General features: G+C 55.2%; 1 protein-coding gene across 1 annotated transcript in view; it reads right to left on the reverse strand.

Annotated features, from left to right (window-relative positions):
* Positions 1 to 1,889: 1,889 nt before the first annotated feature.
* Positions 1,890 to 20,102, reverse strand: part of SKAP1 (src kinase associated phosphoprotein 1) — a gene marked incomplete at its 3' end in the record, with an annotated part of 143,458 nt that continues 125,245 nt past the window's right edge. The window contains exons 5-11 of the mRNA XM_035893011.1: positions 17,745 to 17,825; positions 16,755 to 16,838; positions 15,122 to 15,246; positions 14,370 to 14,433; positions 13,412 to 13,576; positions 7,805 to 7,867; positions 1,890 to 2,002 (exon numbers count right to left, since the gene is read on the reverse strand). Of these exons, the coding sequence (XP_035748904.1) occupies positions 1,890 to 2,002; positions 7,805 to 7,867; positions 13,412 to 13,576; positions 14,370 to 14,433; positions 15,122 to 15,246; positions 16,755 to 16,838; positions 17,745 to 17,825 (695 nt within the window). The remainder of the gene's footprint in view (positions 2,003 to 7,804; positions 7,868 to 13,411; positions 13,577 to 14,369; positions 14,434 to 15,121; positions 15,247 to 16,754; positions 16,839 to 17,744; positions 17,826 to 20,102) is intronic.

The following is a 20,102-nucleotide window of genomic DNA, read 5'->3' on the forward strand; positions in this document are numbered from 1 at the left end:
GGGAAAAGCTCTCAGGACCAATCCGTTACGTGTGAGGAAGCCAGCACAAGAGTCGCAATCTGGAGCCACTGAAGAGAGCGAAAACCCTGCCGTGACTCCAAGCTGTGTCCCCGAGCTGGCGCGGGGGGGACCCAACCCACTCGGCCATCGGTGGGATGGACCGAGGCACTGGCGTGGGCACCGAGGGCTGCGGGTATCGCCCCCAGGGACGGCGGTGGGTTACTCCTGGTGTCACCCCCCTGGATAAATGAGGTTACGAGTTGGGGCTGTGGGTTCGGTGCCCGGAGCACGTCAGCCCTGTCCCGGGGGTGCTGTGGGTCACTAAATGCTGCCGTAAAGTGCTTTGAGATCCACAGATGGGGAATTCTTAGCCTTCCAGAAAGGGATGGCGAAGCCCAGACTCAAAGCTGCTCTCTGCTGCTGCCAGGGATGCAGCTGCCTCTGCAGGGACACATGGGAGCCGGCCTCAAATCTGCCAGCTAAAAACATCCATGCCGTGCTGGCTGCAAACCTTTGGGAGCTCGGAGCCTGCAGGGGTGAAGGACCCCCAGGCTGCGGGTCCAGCCTCGAGGGCTCTGATGGATGGACAAGCCTCCAAGGGAGCCCGACGCTGCCACCATGGCTCTTCTGCCCATCGCTGCAGCATCCGATCACCCATGTCCACCCCGGGGACATCCTGTGACTCCCGCCAGGATGCAAAACTAAACCTGATTCTTTCTCTCAGCTATAAAACACGGCCTTGGCCTTTACAAGCCTGAAACTCAGAGGTGCCCCTCATCTCCAAAGGTCCGTAGCCACCACTGCACGCACCGCCCTTCCCCATATCACGTCCACTTGACCTTCCCCGGGTGGGCGCCCACCAAGGGCAGACGGGGCACGGCCACCAAATTCATCACTGTTCCCATGCCGGACTGGGGTGCAAAGCGCATTGCAAAACACCACAAACAAAATGCAGCCCCCCAAGTTCATGGCTGCTCCCGTGCCAGATCAGGGTGCAAAGTGCATTGCAAAACATCACCCAACCACTGCAACCGTCCCAGCTCATCCCTGCCCATGTGCTGTATCGGGGTGCAAAGCACGTTGCAAAACATCGCCCACACCATACAACCCCCTCAAGTTCATCGCTGTCTTTGGGGTGCAAAGTACGTTGCAAAACAAAGCGCAGCCTCCCAAGTTCATCGCTGTTCCTGCGCTGTATTGGGGTGCAAAGCGCATTGCAAAACACCACCAGCAAAATGCAACCCCCAAGTTCATGGCTGCTCCCGTGCCAGATCAGGGTGCAAAGCGCATTGCAAAACATCACCCAACCAATGCAACCGCCCCAGCTCATCGCTGCCAGCCAGGGCCACCGTGGTCCGGCAGGGACCGGCTGGGAGCCAGGCCAGAGACCTGCGGGGACGAGCGGGGCTGGGAGAGGGTCACAGGCACCCGTGGCTCTGCTCTTGCCCCCACAGCCCCGCTAATGCAAACACTTAATTTATTCACCTGCGTGCGCTTGCCGAAGGGAGCCCTGGTCACACCCGGCTGAGCAACTCAATTACCCCTGTAATACCTGAGCAACAGCACGTACAGACTCCATTACCGTGGCAAAAAAAAAAATAGAAAAAAATACCTAAAATAATCTTGCTTTGGGGCATTTGAAATGCCATGTGTGCAGGCAGGGGGTACAGGCAGGATGGGGCGGTCATGGAGAGGGGAGAGGGGTGCCAGGGTCTGGGTCCTGCGCATACACACAGGACCTGGACCCCGGCACCCTGCTCCCCTCTCCACTAAATTGCTACTTTACCTCTGCTTTGGCCCCAGTTTTTTACCAATTTCATCAGCTTTTGACCTTGCAATTGAGCCCCAGCCCCACGACAAGGACGACGGGGCTGCCGGTGGTGCTGTACCTTGCTGAGGATGTAGATGAGTTCTCCGCGCTGGAAGGAGAGCTCGTCGGGATGCTCGCTGCTGCAGTCCCACATGCCTTGGTAGTAGTTGGCGTAATCTTGGCAGGGACCTCCTGGAAAAAAAATAAAGAGGAGGGGTCACGGTGACAGGGAATGGTAGGGGGAAATACTGGGGTTGTGGGGTGGAGGGGGCAAAGAGGTACGGCAAGAAAAAGGGGCTGGTCGATAAATAAATGGGGCTGGTCAATAAATAAATGCAATATCTATCAGAAAACACACATAACCATTGATAAACGCTTCCGTTTCAGAAGACCCCAAATTAAAGCCGTTTACTACAAATCACAAAGGCAACCAAAGATGCCTTTTCCCTCTCTCCCAAGTCCCTCGTCACCTCCTCAGGCTCAAACCGAGCTGTCCCCGAGGTGGACGCCCGTAACCTGGTCAAGAGGGGACGCGTGGCACCAGCGCCAGCTCTGCCAGGCAGCATCCCCACCACGGTGACTGCCACGCCAGCGGCCATGGAAGGGGGCTATCATTAATTAAGGTGGGTATTTGCACGGGGCCTCCGGGAGCAGGCTGCTGGGGAAGGCGATAGCCAAGGTTATTTATTAATTAAAGAAGCCAAGCAGGGGATTGCAGTTGACAGAGCAGGGCCCGCTCAGCGAGCAAACAGCAGCAACTGGGAGCACCCGGAGCAGGGACAGGGATGGGAGGAGAGCAGGGAGCAAATCTGCCTTCACCCCCATTCCTGGGAGGTCAGAGAAGGTCCCAAACCTCCTACGGCACGATACAACCTGATAGCTCAGGTCTCGATCTGCCCGTCGCGCTGTGAGTTTGGGAAGGCAGAGCCTTTGCTCGATGCCTGTGATCACAGAAGGAAAGGGAATGTGAGCCAGCAAACTCGCTTTTCCCTTTTTTTTGAGGGCGGGAGGAGAAGCAAATGATCTGTTTGCTGAAAGCCGCGGGTTTGGGCTGATGAGGCTGTTGGCAAATGGTGCCAAGGCTGGGGACCGCCCTGGGCTAAATGTGCACATGGGCTTTCTGGAAAATGTCGCAGCAGCATTTCCAGAATGAAGCATTTCCATCTTTGCCATCTCAGAACGGCGTTTCCCACCCCAAAAACTGGCCCAGAGACCAGAGCCGCTGTGGTAGGTGGGTCCCCGCGGCGGGCGCAGAAAGCATCCCGCCGTGCCGTGGGACCAGATGAGCCCGATGCCCCGCAGAGCCCCACGATCGGAGGAGACGCTGCTCTGCCCAGTTTGCAGGCTGGGGAAGCGACTCATCCCAGCACAGCCAACAGACCCTTCACAGCAGCAAAAACCAACCCAACCCCCGCCCCCCCAGATTCCCACTTTTCAAGCACGCAAGACAACTGTTAAAACAGGCTCCTGGACCAAAGGCTTCAGGCAGGAGACTGCTCTGATGGCATGGCACCAAAGCGGGGGTGAATCCAGATGTCATGACATGGGCATCTCCATGATGCGACCCCCATGGATAATTAAACCCAGTAAAACCACATTCTGCGGGTGGGGGGGTAGGATTCGAGCACTGGGGCTGTACCAGCGCTCTGTGCCGCTCTGCCATGCGGCTGAACCAAGCCCAGAAAGCATAAATAGAAAATATCGAGCACATGGTGGAAGAAATGTTTCTAATATGGTATAAGGGACCGAGTGATAAGGGTGCATCTGGAGTACTGTGCCCAGATTTGATCACCTAAATATGAAAAAGGACATTACAGAGATGGATAATGGCACAGCAGGGAGCAACTGGAATGACTCAGGGACTTGGGGAACTTAAATAGAAAGGCTGGGAAAAAAAAAAGTAGGTCTGCATCCTTTGGAAAGTATTAAAGGGGGAGCACACAGTGGCGAGGAAAAGATTGGGAAGGGAATAGGAGGAGTAGGAGCTCCTGAGTTATTTAAGCTTGTGCTAAGTACAGGAACCAGAGGTTATGAACTGGAGGCAGAGGAAATATCAGGGCGTGCGGGCGCTGAGCAGGAGGACGAGGCAAGCAGCAGCTTTGGTAGGAGCCAGCAAATTGTGCAATTAACACAAAAGGTCGTTATGGGAGCGTGTGAGGACAACATCGTGATGCAGAGAATAACCTGGTACGGGGGGACGGCGCTTGGCCCTGACCTGCCCATGTCCCCTGGGGGCCAAGACTGGGGAGAGGCTGCTCCGTGGTATCTAAACCACCCGAAATTCTACGGAGCATCGCTATCCATGTGCTGGCCAAGAGACTTAAACAGCGGTCCCCCACATCAGCCTCTGCTCCTCGTCAGAGCTCTGCTCTCTGGCGCTAACTTTTTTGGGAGGGGAAGGGGCTTGGGGTTGAGATAGCAGATACACCTTCCTACAAGATGCTTCCAGAGCCAAAAGTGCCTGTTCCCTACCCAGAGCTCCCCCTGGACAGGGACTTGGGCATCTGCTCGCCCACAGGGAGCATGCTGCCGGGAAGCTGGCATCAGACTCGTCCTAATCGTCCCTCATTTACCAGGAACGCTTGGGAGGTGCCTCCCTATCCCGCATCTGCTCCTTCCTGCTCCTCAAAGGAGCCAGAGGACCTTGGAGCCATCTGGCCACCCCCTTGAGGAGTGGTGAAAGGAGAAGCTATTGGTAAAATGGAGACTTTGCAGAGGCCATGTGCACGAGCCTGGACGTGACAACTCTGTGAGCACAAAGGGAGAAGATTTTCCAGCCCGCGGGAAGGTTCACGCTTCCACAAGTTTTTTCCAACTACGTCAGCTGGTTGGGTGCAAGGTCTCACCCCTCCCTGCAACCCTGCCTTCAAAAGGTCAGAATTAATTGCATCAGATGAGGAAGATCCCTCACAACGAAAGTGCGGTCAGGCTCTGCGCGCCGTTCCCAGCCGCGGCTTCAAAAGCAATGAAGATGTTTGTGCCAGCGACCAAGAATATCTTGTTAAAATTAAGACCGTTTGTAGAAAAAGGATCCTGGCTCCCATTTTAGCACTTCAGGATAAGGCCAGGCAAGGGAGAACTTCGCTCTGCAGCCTCAACAGGGGACGGGGATGTCCACGATCCTCCCACCCTGCCCACTCCAGGCTGGGTGGGCTGTGGGTTGGATCTGCACAAGCCACCCTAGCGCTCCTGCATTACCCTGTGGAATGAATCTGCTCACTTTTACAGAAAAGAGGGTTTGTTTCAAAAGCCCCGATGCCCCATCTGGGCACTTAAAGCTGTGTTCGGGGCAGAGCCGTGATTTCAGCGCGACTGATTTACACTGATGTAAGTGGGACGAGAGCCTGCTCCCATGTTTATGGGCCTTGGGGTCGTTAAGAAACCCAGCCAAATGTGACAACCGCATCATTTCCTTCTGCAGCCTGAGCAGCCCCAAGCAGGGGCTGCGGAAGAGGCACGATCCCTCCCTGACCCCTTTGCTTTGGGCGTGTTGCTTCAGAAGCCTGTTGATGCTGAAACCTAATGACAACCATCGGCAGCTCAGGGGTCTGCCCGGCTGCGCTCGTGCTCCGTGAAACCTGCTGCCACCCTGAGCGCAGGGCACTGTGGCAGGGGGCAGGCTGCGAGGCTTTTTTTATTTTCCAGGTAGAAGACTTTTGCTCTGTTCGTATTCGGTGGGTAAGCTCGCTCCGCAGCTGCCCCGCAGCCCGGCCAGCACAGAAGGCAGGGATTAAGCAGCCCTGAGCAGAGCAAATGGGTGTCCTGGCAGGAGCAGCCTGAAGCTCTCAGCTGGATTTGCTGGGCTGCTCCAGCATCGTGGCATCCTTGTGGTTCTTAGAAATTAGGAACAATAGTTTTCCATTAGCCAAATGCTCATCTGGCACTTTGGCCGTGTGATATAATTAAGAAATAGCCCCTTCCCTCCCTCCCCGCAGCCCGGCCCTCTGCTCAAAGGCTCCCGTCACCTCTTTCTCGCCCTTGGTCCAGTTGGACGGAAGCACAAATTACCACGGCAAAAGGCACGAGGGCTGGAGTTCCCGGCGCTGCCATAACCTTTCCCTCTTGAAATGCAGCCCAGCATTTCAGAAGCAAGAGTCGAATGTATTATTTAGTGTAAAAACAGACACAGGACTTAAAGCAATCATGACAACGCTGATAACTAAACCAGTTATAACGATTAACAACAATTACAACCGCCAGGCAGATGCTAATGAGTATGAGCAGGGTGTTTAAATGGCTGGCAGGGCTGTGACAGGCGAGAGCCAAAATCCTCGGGGTGGCCTTGGGGTGCGGGTTTATCAGCACCGCTGGCACCAGCCTGCCACGGAGCGGTGCTCTGCACCCCACGGACCCCCCTGCCTTGAGCTGCAAAACCCACGGGGGAGCGGCTTTTCTGACGCCTGATCCTTTGGATGTTTAAATGTAGCGAAAGGCAAAGAAAAACGTGTGTGTGTGCATGCGTGTCCCATCGCCTCCTGCTTTCCTCACCCCACGCCGAGGAGCCTACAGGAAAAGCACGCGGTCCCGCTTTATGACCACCATACAGTTTATAAAGATCGGGACGTCGTTTTTTCCAAGCTCTGGGGGCTGGTCCCGGCTGCAGCTGCCACATGCTCCAGCGGCCAAATAAGTCATCGTGCCAGGGGGTGGGAAATGAGCTCTGCAAAACCATGAGGAGCAGAGAAACGGTGGCTTGCTCCAGCCCCTGCAAGCAGCTAGGACTCAACCCTGTCTGTGCTACTGAGATTTCGGTAGAAACACGCCTGAGCACCCTCCCGGGCTGGGGGCAACTGCCCAGGAAACATCCAAGGGGGGTTGATGTTGGCTCAAGGGCTTGTTGGATGTTGGATCAGGCTTTCCAGAAACACCAGGAACTTGGGCACGGGGGCTCTCGGGCCACGGGGAGGGGTAAACCAGCTGAGCAATGCTTGGGGTGCTTGCGCATCCAGGAGAGCAGAAGCATGCGGGAAGCTGGTTTCACCACCCACAGCATCCAGCACCGAACCCTGCCAGTCTCTATCACCCAACAAGCGGGACGCCTGCTGCGGGTCCCTGGCTGGGCAGGCACCCTGCAAGCCAGGCATCACCAGGGTGAGACCGTCCCCTCCAAGCTCCAGAGCAGGAGGATGGTGCGGGGAGCTCTCCCAGGCCAGGCTTTGCCAGGAGGACGTGTTTTCCCATGCGGCGAGGAGCGAGCAGGGCGGCAGGAAGCCCCTGGCCAGCCCAGCCCCGGCTGCTCAGACACAAGCACAGCTTTCCTGCTCTGGGGAGGAAGCAGCAATGGAAAGCAAAGCAGGTGGGACCGGGGAGGAAACAGATCTTCCGCTCCTGTCCCACGGTGCGGGTCCTCAAGGAAAAAGCAGGGGTGGGGGCCCTGGTGACCATGGCAGGCGCTCGGGCTGCCGGTTCCGGGCGGGCGGCGCTGGTTCCTGGGGTGGTGGTGCGCGTCCTTCCGGCTTCCCGCACCGAGATCCCTCCCTGCGTCGGCTTCCTCTGGGCCATGACTCTCTTCCTGCCCTCCCTCCAGGCTGTTTCTGCCCCAGCCTCTCCCCCAGCCCCTCGGGATGTGCCAGCAGGGCTGGCTCCCTCTCCACGCTCCAGGACAGGATGAGGGATGGGGATGGGTGTGCCTCCATGGGAGATCCATCAGCGCACAGATCTCATCAGGCAGGAGAGGGGATGGATGTTGGGGCTCCCCTGTGCAGAGCTCACTAAGGCCACTCCCCAGGGCGTACCTGTCCAAAAAGGAGAGGCATCCCCCATGCCCGTAGCATGGAGAAGATGGGGAGAGCTCCCCGAGCTTGAGCTGTCCGAACCTCACCAGTTGCAGAGTCTTCTCTGTCACCCATGAGTCTGCTCTTGGGGACCCTCCTGTCCTCCACAGACCCCTCCACCACCACCCGCACCCCAGGATGCTCGAAGGCGGCTGGACTTAGTCCCCCCAACCACGACCTGGAGGTCCTTTGAGTTGGCCAAAGTAGGGTGGGCTCTTACCGCTTCTCTCTTTGCTCCTGGCACCCTCGCTGTCCTCGGGGCCGGGGGGCTCCAGCTCCTCATCTGGGGGGGGAAACAGCAGAGAAGTCAGGGGAAGGGCTGGGAGCGTCACTGCTGCACCAAACCCCCGGGCAGGCAGAGGGCTGCAAGAGCATCCGACTGTCAGAATAATAAATTCCCAGCTTAATTGTGAAGAGTAGAAGGGAGGAAGTCACAGATAATATTTTAAAACACGTTGCATAAAAATATGAATTGTTGTTAACACTGGTAAAAACAAATCACTTCTTATAGGCTCATAAATTTAGGCAGCACTTTGCCAAGTGCCCTGTAGGAAGAGACGCTTCCTGCGCAGGACTCACAGCCTGGAGAAAAGGAGATGCTGAGGAGAAATGCCAGGACAGAAACGCGAGGAAGGATGGGGGACAGAAGCAGAAATGAAGGAGGAGAAAGAAGAGCCCAGGCAGCAGAGGGTGGGCAGGCGGGCACGGCTACAGAGGATGGGGCAAGAGGGTGCAAGAAAATAAATGATATTGTGGAAGAGGTTAAGGACAGAGGGGCTGGAAGTCACAGGAAAGCCCTGCAAAAATGGCCAGCAGCTGACGGAGCAAGGATCCACACACTAAATAAGATTCTTTAACACCAAGCTGGGTACAACCCACCCAGCCTCGAGCTGCTCTGGGTGCTGGGGCGAGCTGGGTGCACAGCACCCATGTTAGCTGCCACCACAGCCCAGGCTTCCTTCTGCAACCCTAAAGACTGGAAGCAACCTAGTAAAATAATATAAATAAAATAAAAGTCCGGTTTGAAACGTTTCAGAAAGCCAACGCTCAGGCAAATTGCTCGCCTGTGCCTCTTAGACCGCTGCTGGCAAAGGGCTGTCAGGGCGCCCGGCACAGAAGAGGCGGCCCTGTTGCATCTCAGGGGACGCGGCTTTGCTGTCACCTTTAGGCAGAGCCAACAGAAACCGAGCCTGGGTCTTCTCCTGATCCCACGGCACCCGATGGCAAGGCAGCGAAGCGCTGCTGCTGCGGCTCGGCCGCGGCCCCAGCCGTCTCTCCCGCTCGGCGCTGATCAATGCAAACCAGGTCAGACCTCCGCTGCCAATTACAAATTGCATCCCAAGTTGGAGGGTCACTGCAACTGCTCCCCCATTAGACGGGAAGCAGCACCAAAGATCTTTTCTAAATAAATCAGACTTTATTGTAAAACTCGGCCACTGACGAGACAGAACCTCATTAGCATTGATTTTAAAATAAATTATTGAAAGTGGCTTTTGCCTGCTCTTTGCATTTGTAAAAGAGAACATAAATGTATTTGTAACAGCACTCTCCCCCCATCATTCCCACGCGCACCCCCCGAACCCTCGCATCTGGATTCCTTTATACTTTAACCAACGGCACCAAATCCCCTAATCCCACCTTGGCGCAAGGCGGGAGGGCGGTCAAACCATCTCCCGTGCCTGTGCACCACGAAAACCCCTGAGCCATCCTCCAAAGCGGGGCAGCATCGTTCCCCCCCTGCTGCGGGTGACCCCTGCACCCAGGGGCTCCCCGCCAGCACCTCCCCGCCCCTCCGGCATCCTGCAGGCACTGCTGCCATCCCGGAGCCAGGCTGTCCTCAGGAAACCTCTTTCCCAGAGCCCTTCTCCCGCTTCCCGGCATGCACACATGCTCCTTGGGAAGCGTCAGCCAGCGCTGGCGCAGGACCATACGTGCCACGGAGGAAACACTGCCGCTGGCTTTCCAAGATGAGCAAAGCTGCGTGATCCCTGCACACGGAGGGGGCTGGCACTGCTGCCTCCCTGCCCAGCTCCGGCTCCCTGCCTGGATGTGGTGCTGGGCACTCGGGGGTGCCCTGAGGACCCTAGGGGTATCTGTCCTGCTTCCTCCTTGATTTCCTAGTAGCCCCCCCCCCATTGCAGAGCCGGTCCCCCTTGCTGGCACAGCTAATGGGGAGTCACATTTACAGCCCCTAACGAGCTGGGGCAGCTCTGCGGGTCCTGACCCCTCGCCCCACGGAGAGCTGCTGCTCCTCCACATCCTCGCTCTCCAGGAGCCAGGCGAGGCTGCCAGGCAGGGGCTGGGGAGGCTTCCCAAGCAGCCCCCTCCCCTTCTCCCACCATGGGCTGTTTCATTCTCTATTTGATGTCACAGGGCATGTTCTAACCAGAAATCAAAGCCACGGACCCCCTCCCTACTTGCATCGCCCACCTGAGACATCAGCTTGGCAGCCGACTGCTCCACGGCTTGGACGAGGTGCTCTCCTGTGTCTCAGTCCTCTGTGCCTCAGTTTCCCTTTCTTTAGCCAAGCCCCTGCCCTGCTGACCACCCACTCCGTGCCTTTTGCAAATGGTGCTTGGAGGAAGACCCCAGGCGATGCCCGGTCCCTGCTCTGCCCAGCGCGCTCAGGGCTGGCCGCCCCGCAGGAACTCTTAGAGGCCGATGGGCTGCGAGGGCTGGGATGGACGGAGGCTTTGCAGATGGGAGGAAACTCGGGTGGGATTTTTCTTGGGAGAACGTGGTGGGGAGGCAGCTGGCTGGTGTGGGTTCCCCTCGCTGACAGCAGTCAGCTCCACTCGCCCTCCTGCACCCCATCTTCTCCCGCAATGCTGCAGAGGGGCCAGGCACAGCCTCTGCCTGCCTGCAGCATGGGTGCAGGCACCCTGGGATGGCCGAGGTGAAGGCACTAATCCTGGGGTGCTGCTGAGCCCTGCCTGCACCATGGCTCATGCTGCGGCACGCTGGCCCCGGGCACTGTCCTTGCAGATTTTGAGCTGTGCAATTCCTGCACGGGGCCCATGGACGTGACAAGCTCCCGTCCCCGCCGCAGCCCTGCAGCCTGTTGCAGCCAGGTGCTTTCCTGAGTCAAGTCTGGAAGCGATGCTCTGCCTTTCCAGGGCCTGGCTGTTTGATCTCAACCAATATCTGGATTTTATAGTGATGAATCGGAGGGAAATACTGAAAAATGCACCTCCTGGGGGCTGTGCTGCTTCCCTCTCTGCTGCCTCCCGGTGCGGAGCATCACAGCCTCGGCCACACCACTTTCGGGAAAATGCCTTTACACCCCCGTGGGCAGCCCGGGCACCCGCACCCTGGGTCCAGAGCCCCATGGCAGCCCCCAGCCCCAGGCAGGGCCGGGGAGCCGGCAGCCGTGCACCCCACTGCTGCATCAGAGCAGCCGGGGCGTTGGGCAGATTCTCAGAGGAGCTGTGTTTTAATGTAGCAATTTGATTCAATTTTCCACTCTATAAAATTACCCATCACTGCTCGTTGCTTCCTAACAGACACCTTCACTCTTAATTTAACAATCCTATCGAATTCTGCCAGGGAAATTGGAAAAATTTATCACCTGTGAAATTTTATTTTTCCTTGGTTGTATCTGTTTTTGTAAAACTTCATTAACAACGATGACTTGCTGAGGAAATTATCTCCTCATCTCCCCCCCCATTCCTTTTTTTTTCCCTCTCCCTCTTTCTCTATTTTCACTCGGGACACGAGGGAGGCAGCTGGGCCCAGAGGAGACCCCAGCTCGGACGGGGACTTTCCCTGCGCTTGCTGGGGAGTCCCAGGGGTGCCAAGGGCTGGGGGGGATGAGCTCGGGGCAGAGCAGACGCCTCCCACCTGCCCCTGAGCCCTGCAACCGGTTCCTCACCACTCGCACGCTGGGCATCTGCCCCTGCAGCAGCATGCCGCCACCACCTACCTTCAGCCCAGTGGGGAACTGGGGCGTGCGGGGGGTGAGACCCTTGCCCAGATGGGAGAGCTGTGGCTTTGCTTCCCACCAGCAGCATCCTGCACAGTGTCTGAGCTGCGTCCCAGCATGCCGCTGCGATTCCAGCCGCCAGCTGCAGGCAGGATTCCCGATGGCTGGTGGGCAGCGGCGACGCGAGCAGCCATCCCGCAGCTCCTGCCCACACCTTGGCTCAGTGCAGCCGTGATGCTGGGCGCAGGAGGCTCGGCCGAGCCCCAGGGACAGCAGCCCCCGCACGGCAGCAGAGCCCCTGGGATGCCCACACAGCAGGGCCAAAGGACACCGCAAAAGTCCCGCTAAAGCAAGGGGTTTCAAGCCTGCAGGCTGAGACACAACCCTGTGGGCTGAGTCGGAACCTCTTAGCAAGCTTTTAAGAAGCTGGGATGGGCAGGACAGAGGGCACAGTAAAAGTCCATAATTAAAGGAAGGGTCTGGCGGGGATGTTCCCTCCTCCACCACGATTCTCTGCAGCCCCAGCATCAGGGCGCCGATCCGTGCGTGGGAGCAGGAGTGCAACATCCATGGAGCCTGGCTGGCAGGGGCAGCCCCAGCTCCTCCGATGCATCCCGGAGCAGCAGCAGCAGAGGGATCTGTCCCTAAATCAACCCCGTGCGAGCTCTGAGCAGGATCACTGTTAGCTACATGTGGAGCAAACCTCACGTCTAATATCTGCTCTGCAGTCGGCGTTGGCAGCCATGAGGCAGCGAGGAGCTGGGCATGGCTGCCAGGGATGTGGAAAGCCCTTGGGCTGGCAGCACCTCGTCCGCACCCACCCGGGGACCATGGGGCACAGGCTCCTGCCGAGCGCAGGGATTGCTGTAGGTACGCCTGGAGGAAGAGCACGCTGCTGCCCAAAGAGCTGAGGACGTGAACAGAGGAAGGGAAGGTGGGGAAGGAAAGATGAGGATGGACAGAGGCTGAGGCTTTGCGCAGGCAGCCCTGGAGCCCCAGCTCCGCTCCCTGGATGCCACTTGCAAACGTCTGAGCAGAGATTTCCTTTGGCAGCAACAACAAGACAAAGATCCCAGGCACCGTAAAACTTTCTGGTGCATTTAGTATTTTTTTCTTAATCACTACAAATGTAAAGTTCGGAAATAAATAAGAGGAAACAAGGACCTGTTTTGCATCTCTGAACGCAGGCACCGAGGTACCTGGTTCTTGGGGACAGGGTGCAGAGAGCTGGGCGATCCCCACCTCAGCACAGAGCCCGAACAGCACATGCGTTTGAATCAGGCTCAGGTGACCCATTGACCAAGCCCTGGGGCACGTCACGCTGTGATTTCGGCTGTAACAGCAAGAGATGTTGCAGACCATGTCACCCTCACAGGTTGTTTGGTTCTACTCCAGGAAGATTGCTCCTGGCTCCTTTAACCGGCAGCCGCTGCCCTGCTGCCCCCAGACCTCGTGCGCCGTCAGTGAACAAGCACTCGTCTTTAATGCACTTATTTTATCATCTCTTGGAAGGCCAGTAATTGTGTTACAGCCATGACTGCATGCCCAGAAGGGAGCATTTTCATCATCTAAAGTCTGATTTTCCAGGTAACACAGCCCAGAGATTTCACTCTCACCAAACTTAATATTACTCGAGCTGAACGGAGCACAACCTCTAAAAGCCACCTCACCTGAATTTACAAACCCTCTGCCTTGCCAGAACAGAAAGGGTTTGCTCTGGTGGTCCATCAACCAGTCTGAACAAAGGAACGGGGTCAAACCTCTGAGTTATGGTTCCGTTAAACTCAGCAGAGCCCTTGCTGTTCATTCCCATCAACGTGTGATGTGGCCAAGGCCTCCTGCCACGTTTGCAGAGCTCAGGCTGGGGGAGGACTCGGGTTTTAACCTGCTTCTTTGGTTGCTTACCTGGCAAAACCTCGTAGATGTCATCCTCTTCCATCTCCATGTTTGGATCATCCTGATTCAGGGTGGTATTGTGGGATGCTGTATTCACAGAGTCAGAACTGTCCACGTCATTGTAGAGCTCTTCTTCATCCTCCTCGTCATATGGGATAGTGAGGGAGCTCAGGTCTGGCAGGAGAGAGCAAAAGCATGGTGAAAAAGAGCAGAACAAAGCACCAGCTGGATACTGGTACTTCCAGCGAGTCGAAATCAAGGAACAAAGCTTGTGCCACTGTACTTCAGGCTCACTGGGGACCTCAGAGGGAGTCAACTGTCCCCTTGCTTGGCCCACAAGCACCTGGTATAAAGAAAACGGGATGGGAGCTGAGAAGAGGCTAAAACAAAGGAAAAGCCCAAGAAAGGATGGCAAATGCCAGAGAACAAAGCCAAATTCATCAAGGGCCTCGAGGAACTGAGCCTGACCGCATTCCTGGGCAGGTGCCTGTGGTTTCCAGAGGGTCTTCATACGCAGGGCTGGAGTCTTGTCTCAGTATTGCTGGTCTCAAACTGGAGCAACTCCAGTGGAGCCAAACCCCATCCCTCCTCAGCCAGGGACAGAGCAGCAGCTCTGCAGCCCCAGCAGTGAGGAGCAACTCCCAGCCGTTTCTTGTCCCACCTGATGACACCTGCAGCCTTTGAGGGATCACCCAGCTCCACCCTCCAAAAGCAGCCAAAAGTTCTCGAGTTGAAACCAAATGCCTGTGTGCTCCAAACCACCACTTCTCTTTAACCACTTGTGGGGAAGAGCAAGGCCCCAGAACCTCTCCTTTAGCTAAGAGGAGCTGCTGGGACCACAGCGCCGTCTTGGCAATGGGCACAAGCCCACCCGTTGCTGGAGGGAGCAGCTCAAGCTGGGTGGGGGGACGCTGCCAGGATCTGCCCAAACAAACCGGGTGCGCTCGGACCAAGCTGCCAGACTCACCCTTCAGGAGGAACTGGATCTGATCCACCCAGTCTTCAGCCTCTGCCGGGCTTGGGGCTGTGAACTGGAGAGAGGTTGGCCTGTTACTGTGCTGGTTCTTGTAGGTAGGAAGAGGAAAAAGATTTGCAGCTAAAATAGGGGATGGAGATCCCGAATCTGCCATTCTCTACCCTGTGACTTTTGGAAAGCCATTTCACTTCTTTATCTCCCTGTTCCAAACAGGGAAGCAGAAGCGGAACAAAGCTGGACTATCCCAGAGGAAGGCTGTCAAGCCTAATTCATTAAAATAATTCCGATGAAAACCACAATCCCCACTGAATATACCATACCGACTCCGAACCAAGACTCCAAAATCTGCCCAAAGCTCGGCAAGGCTCTCGTGCACACTTTGTGGATTGGGCCAGGTTTTTCATTACACCAGTTTTTAGGCTCCCCCCTGGGTGCTCAACAAATTGAAGGCTTAAATTTAACCTGGCTCTGCACTGCTTTCTAAACCCAATCCTCTACTGCTTCTAATCCATGTTCTCACTTAATCCTTGTGCCCCATGGGTGCTAAGAGAGCCCAGGATCACTCGTGTGCCAAGGGAATGTCCGTGCCAAGGAGAAGCATCGGCACTTTCCGCAGCGCTGCTTGCTTTGTTTTACCGCGGGGTTTGGAGATTCACAGCCTGCACCCCGGGCCTGGGAGCGTGCGCTTTTGTGCCTAGTGCTCAAACCAGCACAGAAGGTCCTTTTCTCCCCCCAGTTCCTACCTCGTAGGTGCGCTTGCCAGGGCAGATTAACTCAAAACAGCATCTTTTCCGAGAGTCTTTGCGGAGGTGGAAAGCCAGCCGGGCGCTATAGTTCTCAATGGAGAAGGTGCCTTTAGGGTGCTTGCCTGGAAGAAGAGAAATGTGATAAATCTGGAGCCCGCACCTTTTTGTCGAGCTTGCAGAAGCGCCGGGTGGTGCAGGTGGCTGTTGCCCACATAAGGAAACTGAGGCACACCACGCGCCAGTGGGAAACGGCCAGAAAAAAACCTGCAGTCAAAGCACGTCCACCCCTGGGAAAAGCAGAGGGAATATTATACAATCTTCATAAAGACAGAGTAAAGAGGATACCCTTTGAAGCCTCAAGAGCCTGAGAACAGCCAGCGAAAGGCTGCCAGGGTCAGAAGGTTGCAGGAGATGAGCCGGTTGTAATGAAGCAGAGACCGCCGTGTACTTGGGGAAATAGATACCAGCCATTATTCTGCTGGTAAGGCATTAACGGGCCAGCGTACAGGAAGAAATACTTAGCAGGGCCTTTGAGAATTGGCCTACGGATCTTGCCGATGCACACGCACGGCCGGTGCCAGCTAGGGCGGAGAGGGGGAACTTCACCGCAGTCGTCCGAGGCGTCTTTATTTACCCCAGCTCATTATTTCCTTACGAGTCTTCCTGAGGACGTGTGGGAGTACAATTCAAGCAGTTCCTCTGAATATATATTTTTTTTTTATTTGCAGATCCTTAAAATCCAGGGGTGAGGTCAAGCCCTATAATAAGGATTTCAGCCCATCAATAACAGGTTTGCTTTACTCTGTTGTCTTCTGGAGACTGTTTGGAAGCTGACAACTGCTCATCCCTCGCAAAACCAGCCAAATATCAGCCCTCAGCTTCGACACCTCCCTCTGCGAGCAGCTCGCTGGGAAAGCCTGAGCAGCTCATGCCCCTGCCAGGGCGAGAGGAGGTGTGGAAACAAAAAGTGGGGAAGGAAAAACTGCTCAAGATGCTCAGGCAAAGGAGGTGGAAGAAGGACACAGACCCAGCTTCATCCCCACGACCCACTGGAGTTTAGTCCCGTCCTAGCTGCAGGCTGGCCAGTGTAAGCCAAGGATGGACGCCTGTGTTTTGTAAGCTGTTTTCATACCGTGTTTCTGGATGGGTGGAACAGAGGAAGGCCATATATCTCACCGTGCCAAACTCTGTTGGAGATATTAGCTGTCTGTTTATATGTACCTGATGGAGCGTGACGGCAAAATATTTATATACACTGACACTCGGATTATATACAGTCACTTAGGGGGTTGAAGCCCGGCTGATGGCTAATGGAAAACTTGGTGCATCATTTTATTTACACACAGCTCTGTTCTGTGTCTCTCTTCTCTTGTTCCATACCTATAGAGGTGTTTTGGGGGAAAAAAAAACCACAAAAAAAGCAGAAGGGAGCTGAGATCTGCCTTTCTGGGAGAACCTACACGTCAGGCCCTGACAGGGAACTCCAACCTTCCTGAGGCAGATGCTTTTCTCTTCCCAGATATTAGCCTGTCCTTCAGCAAGGGCTCTCCTGTTCTCTGCCCCAGCCCTGTCCATGCCCTCAGCCACCACCCCCAGTTCGGGGACCGGAGGCAGATACCTCACCACTTACTTTTCTCATTGGCGTAGTAGTAAAAGGTCCTTCTGTTGAGGACACACCACCGCTTCTGCCACTCTGACCCGAAAAAGCTGTGCTCTAGGAAGAAAAGGACAGCAAAAGAGTAAAAAATACTAATTTCTGTTCTTCCATTATGTGCTTCAAATGAATATTTAGGGGGAAGAAGAATTTTTTCCCCAACAAAATCCTGCAGATTTCTGGCACAAAATGCAGGCAAGCAAATTTAGATACAAAAACTCAACCAAGGAAGGGAGAGCCAGCCTGCCCTACCAGGCTGGAGCCCCTGCAAGCCTTCCCTAGCTCGCTTGAGCCGAGCCGAGCCAAGCCACTACGACACTCAGTGCTGCTAACTGGGAGGGAACACAGCTTTCGGTTTAACCTCCCTAATTGAGGTTTAAGCCAATGTCTTTCACTCTGTAATTGGAGCAAGCCAAAGCATGCACAGGGCCAGTTACACAGCACAGCTGATGGCCATGAGGAAGAAAAGGGCTGTTCTTGCCTCATACCGCCTGTCATACAATAAATAAATCAAGATAAAATCTGAGTGATGAGGAAATAATTTGTAGCTTTCACAAGAGTCAGTAAAATCAAGATAAACCGGAGGCTGACTCACAGTCCTTATCTCAACTTGCTAATGTGTGTGATGCTACGAACTACCTTGTCTTCACTGGGGTTTTATCCTCATTAGGTATTGCTCGTTAGAAGGGCACATCTTGCCTTAGAGGACTGGGCTGCTGCTTAATTCAATTTCTGGGTTTTAATCTTTGTGCAGTTTGATGAGCTGCAAAAGCGAATAAATAAAGGCTGTGCCCTCCCCATGTGCTTGATGCCTAAGCAAAGCCTGAAAGATTCTGCGTGTGCCTGCAGATCAACCTGCAGGAAAATGTATTTTCCTGGTTCTTCTTCATCTGAAAGTTTGCATTTTTGGTAACTCTGAGGTGACATCCCCAAACCTCATCTTGTGGTGCACGTGTCAGGCCTTACCTCGGGACCTCTTCTCCAGATATCCTTGCATCAAAATGCTCCCTGCGTCTTGAACAGGCTTCAGTGGGGCTTCTTCCAGTCCTACAGAGAACAAAGCAAAGCAAAGCTTTGGGATTTCCCATTCACGCAACTTTTTTCAGCCCCTTTCTCTGCAGAAGGGGCTTGGCAAGGCAGACCAGCGGCTGGAGGTGAAAGTCATGGTCTATACTGATCTCACCAGCTATTCCCAATCCCAGCTGCAGGCTCCCAGAAGAAGCCCTTAAGGAAACCAGGACCATGATTCCAAAAATGTCCCTGCTCACTGCAGGGGGGTTGGACTAGTTGACCTCTAAAGGTCCCTGCCAACCCAAACCATTCTATAATTCTATGATTCACATGGCTACAGAGACCTGCGCTCAGCGGGCTGAGGCTGGTGCTGCTCGGGGTCGATGTTCAGCCCTTTACCCCCCAGCCAAGGCTCTCTGGGTCCCTGGGAGCCTTTGGCAGCAGGCAGGACCCGGTTGGGTTTATGGACTTGGAAAACACATTCCCTTTGTCCAACATCTGGTCTAACTCAGACCACAGCGCCTTGCCCCAGGCTGGCAGCCGGACCCTGCGGCCCCGGAGGGGCTCTGCCGCTCACGGCACAAGCTGATGTCCCCACCTCATCCCCAAAACCATCACGGCCAGGACATCCCCAAGCCCTGGCTTGCTGCTGAGGTCTCCTCCTCTCCTGCTCATCTCCTGCCATCATAACTTGTAATAAAACCCAATAAAAAATAACTAAATGCCACTAATCTCCCCCCCAGTGCCCAGCCTTGGCAGCTCTTCAGTAACTTCCCAGAGCCCCAGGTCACAGGAGCTTCTCTTGTTTTTTTAGCACGTCTCACTAATGCCCAGCTTGGCCCCATCCATCCCCCGTCACCTCTCTCCCTCCCGGGCTATTTTCATTTTTGTGTTTTAGTTTGCAAACTCGCTATAAATTCTCTGCACATGGGTCTCGGGGCGAGCAGCAGCCACAAGGGCACACAAAGTTTGGGTTGGTGGAAAGGCTCCCCTACATCTGTCTCCTCTGTGGGCTGGAAACCGGGTCCTTCCAAGACCAAATCCTTGGCTTGTGCAAAGCTGTGAGGTTGATTCAGATTAGGGAAAGCCTGGGATGCCGTGGGCTTGCCCCTCTGCAATGCCTGGAGGACGCGGACAGGCCTTTCCCGCACAGGGAAATCTCATTTCTCCCCAGCACCTGCCCAGCACAAACGCACTCAGGTTTTTCTCTAGCAACGCCAAGCATCTAACTTTTAAAAAGGCACATTGCCTTCTCAAATCCAAGCCCCGACCCCTTTTGCTAATGCAAATCTAAATGTCATTTTATGGGACATTTATAATTATGAAAATGGGACGGTGCTGCCGGATGCACAGGGAGACCCTGCGAGTATGAATATTACATTAATGTGCCCAATGCCAGCTCGCTGATCCCGCTGGCAGGAGCATAAAAAATGCTTGAGTGAAACTTTTATTTAGACGTTAAGAATCCAGGCCCCAGCGGGGTGACAGAGGCAGCCCTGGCGAGATCCCATCAGCGCGAGCGCTCGAATTGAATTACCCAGGGGGGAAGGCAGGAGCTGCGAGTGCTGCTTCGCTTATTTAATTTCATTTACTTTCAGTACATTATCAGCATGGGGCTTCCCTCTGCCCCTGTTCCCCCAAGAAAACCGGCTGCAAAAATCGCCGGCGCGCAGGATGCTGTTGCTTGAGCCAAGGCGGGGATGTGTCCGGCCATCCTGGTCCTCCTTGGGATGCGCTTTCTGCTCTTCCCTCAGTTGCCAAGAGAGATCTGGGGGAGCGTACGGACCCTTCAAACACCACAAAGAGCAACCGAAGTGGGGGAGCAGCACAGATGCAATGGGAGCCAGCAACAACCTCTTCCAGCCCCGCATCTTCTCTCTGCGCCCATCGTTTCTGGGTGCTTGCCTGTGAGCAGGACCCCCGGGATAGCTACTGCCTTCCCAGCTGTGCTTTGCCCTGTTTGAGATCAATTTTCCATGTAAGCAGATCCCATGTTTCAGGTTATTTGTGGCCTTCGGTCCCAGGATCTGCCAGGTTGGCAGCTGCCCAGGGCTGGGGCACCTCTGTGGCGTCGCCTCTGAAACACCGTCGGGAGCCCAAATCTCTCCCGCTCTGCAAAGAGGCACTGTGCCTCGGTTTCCCAGCAGGAAAATCAGAATGAAAGGAGACTCCCTCCTTCTTAAATACTCAGTGGCTGCTCAGACAAACTAATAAAATTAAGGAGGGGTTGCAAGGGCTGATTTGATTGCACAGGGCTCTGGAAATTTTAAGTTTTACAGACTATGACATGAAGATGGCAGCTGTAACCTGCGT

The sequence above is a fragment of the Egretta garzetta genome, unplaced genomic scaffold (assembly GCF_000687185.1).
Source record: "Egretta garzetta isolate BGI_Z169 unplaced genomic scaffold, ASM68718v1 scaffold1194, whole genome shotgun sequence".
In the NCBI taxonomy this organism is placed as follows: domain Eukaryota; kingdom Metazoa; phylum Chordata; class Aves; order Pelecaniformes; family Ardeidae; genus Egretta; species Egretta garzetta.